Source organism: Petaurus breviceps, unplaced genomic scaffold (genome assembly GCF_028583685.1).
Source record: "Petaurus breviceps papuanus isolate PSGF00001 unplaced genomic scaffold, PetGlider_PUasm1.0 185, whole genome shotgun sequence".
Classification (NCBI taxonomy): Eukaryota; Metazoa; Chordata; class Mammalia; order Diprotodontia; family Petauridae; genus Petaurus; species Petaurus breviceps.
Window position 1 is genome coordinate 17,552,823 of NW_027185797.1, and position 6,000 is coordinate 17,558,822.

The 6,000-nt window shown below is 37.4% G+C and overlaps 1 protein-coding gene across 1 annotated transcript in view; it reads right to left on the reverse strand.

Annotated features, from left to right (window-relative positions):
- The window catches only part of TOP2B (DNA topoisomerase II beta), a 69,687-nt gene that overhangs the window by 36,180 nt on the left and 27,507 nt on the right, over positions 1-6,000 (reverse strand). Inside the window, exons 18-20 of the mRNA XM_069088503.1 lie at positions 3,933-4,054; positions 3,519-3,667; positions 1,722-1,953 (exon numbers count right to left, since the gene is read on the reverse strand). Coding sequence (XP_068944604.1) covers positions 1,722-1,953; positions 3,519-3,667; positions 3,933-4,054 — 503 coding nt within the window. The remainder of the gene's footprint in view (positions 1-1,721; positions 1,954-3,518; positions 3,668-3,932; positions 4,055-6,000) is intronic.

Consider the following 6,000-nt stretch of genomic DNA (forward strand, 5'->3'; position numbering starts at 1 on the left):
CTATAAATAAGATATAAAGCTATCTAAGATGGCTGAGAGAAGGCAGGTAGATGCCTGAACTCTTCCCAGTTTCCCTTGGCAACGTTAAATTAAGCCTCTATCTGAAAGAATTCAGGAGTAAGAGGATTCAGAGAAAGACAGAGTGAAATAATTTTCTAGCCCAAGATAACTTAGAAGGACTTCAGAAAAGGTCTGCCTCACTTGGGTAAAAGGGGAGTACAGGGGCAGCTAGGTGGTGCAGTGAGTAGAGCATCAGCCCTGGAGTCAGGAGGACCTGGGTTTGGATCCAGCCTCAGACACCTGACACACACACACACAAAACTAGCTGTGTGACCTTGGGCACTTAACCCCAATTGCCCACCATCCCCCCTCCAAAAAAAGCAAAAAAAAAAAGGGGGAGGAGCACAGCCCAGCACAAGTAATGTCATTCTCCTATTGATAAATGGTCAAAGGATATGAACAAGCAGTTTTAAATGAAGAAATTAAAGTTGTCTATAGTCATATTAAAAAATGCTCTAAATCACTATTGATTAGAGAAATGCAAATTAAAACAACTCGGAGGTACCACCTCACACCTATCAGATTGGCTTACATAACAGAAAAGGAAAAAAAATAAATGTTGGATATGTGGAAAAATTGGGACACTATTGCATTGTTGGTGGAGTTGTGAACTGATCCAACCATTCTGCAAAGCAATTTGGAACTATGCCCAAAGGACAATCAAACTGTGAATACCCTTTGATACAGCAATGGCACTACTAGGTCTGTATCCTAAAGAGATCATAAAAAAAGGTAACAGGACCTACATGTACAAAAAGTATTTACAGCAGCTCTCTTTGTAGTGGTAAAGAACTGGAAATTGAGGGAATGCCCGTCAATTGAAGAATACTTGAACAAGTTGTGGTATATGAATGCAATGGAATACCATTATGCGATAAGAAATGATAAGCAGGCAGACTTCAGAAAAACTTGGAAAGACTTACATGAACTGATGCTGAATTAAGTGACCATAACCAGGAACGCATTGTACACAGTAACAGCAACAGTGTGCTATGATCAACTATGACTGACTTAGGTCTTCTCAGCAACACGATGATTCAAAATAAGTTCAAAAGACTCATGATGGAAAATGCTATCTATATCCAGAGAAAGATTTATAGTCTAAACGCAGATCAAAACATACTATTTTCACTTTTTTGGTGGCTTTTCCCCTTTTCTTCTTTCACAGCACAACTAATGTTGAAATATGTTTTGGTGATTGCACATATAATCTATATCAGACTGCTTGTCATCTTGGGGAAATGAGGGGAAAAATTTGAAATCCAAAATCTTATTTAAAAAATGAATGTTGAAAACTATCTTTATATGTAATTATAAAAAATAAAATACTATTTACCAAAAAAAGACATAAAATTATTTTTATATCCCTAAGACATTGTTAATATTGTATAAATATGTTTATTGGACACATAACAAACAACAAAGTTATTTGAAATATACATACCAAATCAACTCATAGTCTTTACTTGTATAACATGCCCCAGAAGAAAAACTGTTCAGCTTTTTCTAAAGTAATTAGATATATATGGATATGTAGATATGGATATAGATATTGTGTGTGTGTGTGTGTGTGTGTGTGTGTGTGTGTGTGTGTGTGTGTGTGTGTGTGTGTACTGTTAAAAACCAGAAGAAATCCAATCTTACAAATGCTAGCTTCTTACCATGGGATGAGGGTCCAAGCCATCCAACATCCGTCTGACATTGTTCACAATCTCTCTAGCATCATAGTTGGGAAGCTTACAAGCCCATCCAGTACCAATGCCCTCAGCACCATTTATTAAAACCATGGGAATAATAGGCATATACCACTCAGGTTCTACACGCTGGTTATCATCATAAAGGAACTTAAGCAAGTTGTCATCCACAGAAGGGAAAAGCAGCCTTGATAGAGTACTGAGGATAAGCAGAAAATATATAGAGTATCTGTTGAGATTCTGATAACAAAAAGTTAATAGGTACAAATGTTACTTATTATACATTTATCTGTTTTCAGGAGTTTATTAGTATAAAAAATTTACATAATTGCCTCGGCCTCTTACTGTTTATATTCAATTAAATAAGAGCAAAATTAAAATAAGAAAATAACACACTAAATTTTTTCATTATCAAATACTTCCACTCAGATAAAAAATTAAAATAAGAGAATTCTACTTTGTCTATTTAGTATTTATATAGATAAATTATGTGGTCCTTTCCAACTCTAAACTCTTAATGATCCTTCATTTGAAGAAAACGAGTAATCTATAGATTTACCTGAACAGAAATATTACATTCCTAACATATGTAATCAATACAGTATATTCCAGACTACTGTAAGGATACATGCTATAATAAAGATAAGAAATTCTTTAATTCCTTAAAATTGATTTCACAAGAACTCATAAAAATGGAAACCAAAAGACTTGTTCATTCTTTTGGATCAATTTAAAGGGGTATAGGTATTTAAACTATGAAACTAATTAGAAAATAATGACATGCTATATTTTGACAGAGGCACAAGTCTCCATTTTAGTTCAGTACTTTACTCATCCCTAGATGTGGAGCTTTCTCAGTCCACCTAATGAAAATCGCAGTCCTTCTTTGATGTAGTAGAGTCATTGGGAGTAGTTACAGCTGAAAAATCGATCACTATTAGACCATCCTAATGATAAGTCTTAGCTTGATTGGTTCTCTGCTGATAGAGGGTCTATCTCTAGGCCTAATGTAATGGGAATGCAAATTTGGAAGATCTTCCCTGCCCCTAGGCTAAAGTGCACCTGAAGCCTGGGGTGGGAGGCTTGTTTTTCAGTAGATACTTTTTGATTGGCCAGTGGGTCCAAAAGGTTGTTACATTCTCTGAGCCAGGAGAAGGCTATATAAACCCTGATTTGAGGCTTTGTTTTGGGGGCTCACTTTGAGAAGTGTTCTGTGATTTGATATGGATTCTGGGAAGCCGTTGTCCTGAGCCCCTCCGGCTTTGAAAAACCCAGATGTTGAAAGCCAGATGTTGATTTGGTATGGATGTAATGGTTGGACAGTTTGGAAAGCTGTCTACTTGATCAGTTTCTGTCTTGATAATTCTGCCTGTATACTTTGAAGTTCAGGGTGCTGACCTTTTCCCCTGAACAAGGTAAAGGATATATGTCTGACTGATTAAAGTAAGCTTGTTAACCCATTTTGAGTTGCTTTCCTTTAACAAAGCAGATCCAAGAACCTCTATGGGCAGCCACCCCGAGGACACTTGGGGTGCTTGCTGCCACACCTGTCCTTCCAGGTTTGCTGACCTGCTTGGTGGGACTTGCCAAAGCTTGAACCCTACCAATATAGCCTGTGATCATCCATGATCACCTCTGTGCCATGATGAGGCATCAAAGGGCAACTTAACTTCAAACAACAAAGTAAGGAAAATACATCATGAAAAAGTTTAATCTTTTGGTTGGTTTCAGCAAAGCTCATTCTAATAGCATGTAAGAAGTTACCTTAACATTGTAAAAATATAACGAGGGCTTGCAGCATCTTTTCCACCATGAAGCCTAGTTCCAAACTGACCAATAGGTTGAAGCAAATTAATATTGTTACTTCCAACAAAGTTCTGGGCCAAATTGACTATAGTCATCATTAGTGCTTGCTAGAAAAGAGAAACAGAAAATACAGCATGAATAGTCTAAATTTCAAGTGAAACTCTCCCTAGTATGTGTAACAATCATCTTGCAATGTCTATCATTTATTATTTTATTAAATCCATAACTCTTGCTCCTTCAAACTTCCAACAGACTCTACAAAGGAAAGAATGCTTGACTGTGCTTATTTTTCATATGTGTATTTATGTTTGTGTGTAATATATGTATTTGAAAAGAGAGGATGAAAATGCTTCCAATTTTGTTAAGACTTACTTCTCCATGATGATAAGCAGACATCTCAGCAACTGATCCAGCCAACTGAGCAACTTTGACTTCCCGTTTATCATTCCTCTTAAAACAGGTAAACAAAACTTTTCGTTGACCTGGTTTAAAGCCTATGGAAAAAAAAAACCAACAATTCTTAAAATGACTAAGTCATGGCTTTAATGCATTTCTAACATCAACAATTTTCTACTCACTCAGAAAAAAAAAGACAAATGTGATTTTATTTTGAACATAATGTTGACAAAAATAAGTAAGTATCTCCATATTGAGAGAACTCATGCCATAAGTACCAGACTCATACACATGCATCTCAATTGCCTCAAGCCTATATTAGTATATTTATTTTATTAATTCTAATTCCCTTTTTTCCCTATCCTAAAAGCAAAGTTCCAGTCATGAAGGATTTTCATCTGGTGAAGCAGACTTGTTCTTTTCTATGGGCTTCTAGATATAACTATATGAACTGGTTACTCCTGGGTTCTAATCAAGAATTCTTTTTTTTTTTTTTTGCCTTTTGGAGGGCAATTGGGATTAAGTAACTTGCCCAAGGTTACATGGCTAGTTTTTCTTAGTGTGGGTGTTAAATGTCTGAGTCTGGAACCGACCTCAGGTCCTCCTGACTCCAGGGCCAGCACTTTACTCACTGCACCACCTAGCCGCCCTGTGGGTCCTAATCAAAACAATAATACAAGGTAAAAGTCATTCTACATTTTTTGCCTATAAAGCAGGAAAACCACTATGTATCCAGCACTGTGAGGGAGTATAAAACGAGGTCCCGTCTTTCACAAAATTTGTAATTTACTTTGAAAAGGCAGGTTTCATACATGTGAAACAAATCTCAGACAAATTACAAGAATATTTTTTAAAATCCACTTTTGGAACCTTTGCAGTGTATAAAATACATACAAGTTTGGAGAAGAGAGATCATTACACACTGGAATAGTGAGAAAAGCCATTTTTTTTTGAACAGGTAGTAAGAGCTGGGCTTTGAAGGATAAGATGGATCATCTGAACTCATCTAATAAACTCTCTATACTTAAATGTACATAACTTAAAAAGATGAAGCACTGATGGGTTCAGTTTGCTTTTTTATTCCAGAATTTAGCTCAGGGTATTTGCCTTAAACCACAGGTCCTCTATGCCACCACTAGAGTCCCAAGCACTAGGCCTTTTACCTCAAAGACACCTCCATAATTCATAAAAAGACCTCTTGTTGCCAGTGCCTCATCTACAGAAAGTCACTAAAATAAGTTGCCTGATTTCTCTTCATCTCTCATACTGAAGAGAAAATCTCTACCATTTATACAAGACTCCTGAGATTATGAGCATCAGATAAAAAGTACTACGCTACATCCCCAGGAGCCAACAAATTCCAACCTCCTATTCTTACACTCTCAGGGATAGATTGTCTAGATGGCTCAGCCCTCCCAGTTATAACCTTCTCCTGTCTCAATCCAGCCCTGCCCACCCTTTCTTCCACTGTGCCCTCTAGAAGCCAACTCCACTTCATATTACTGAGACCTCTTCCTCTCCTGTTCCATTCTGTCTTTCAGCATTCACTAAGGAAGACCTGGATCTTATCAGATAGTGCACTGTGACCATCTTTTCTAGTCCTGGTTATAACTTCTTGCACACTCCTCCATACACTGTTCCCCCTGTTCCCTTGTTCCCTACTGCCTCTTCTAGACTCTCCCCCCTGCCCTCCTTACTCAGCACCCTCTCCTCCATAAAGTTCATGCTATCCAATGCAAATCCTAGGGGCAGTTATGTACCAGAACCCACATAATTCTCCATTTTTCAAGGAGTTCAGTACCTGGCTTACATGCTTTCTCTCCATCCAAACCCTGCCTTTACACTAGAACTTCAATGTATCCTTTGCTGTTACCTCAAATCCCTTGGCCTCCCAAAACCTCAATCCCTTCAAACCCATGATTTACACTTTTACTTAATCTCAGGCATGCACAGGGATACTGTCACATTCTTAATTCTGCCATTACCCTGTACTTCCATGATCAATAATTCTGAAATTCTTTTACCCATAATTGTCTATCACTCC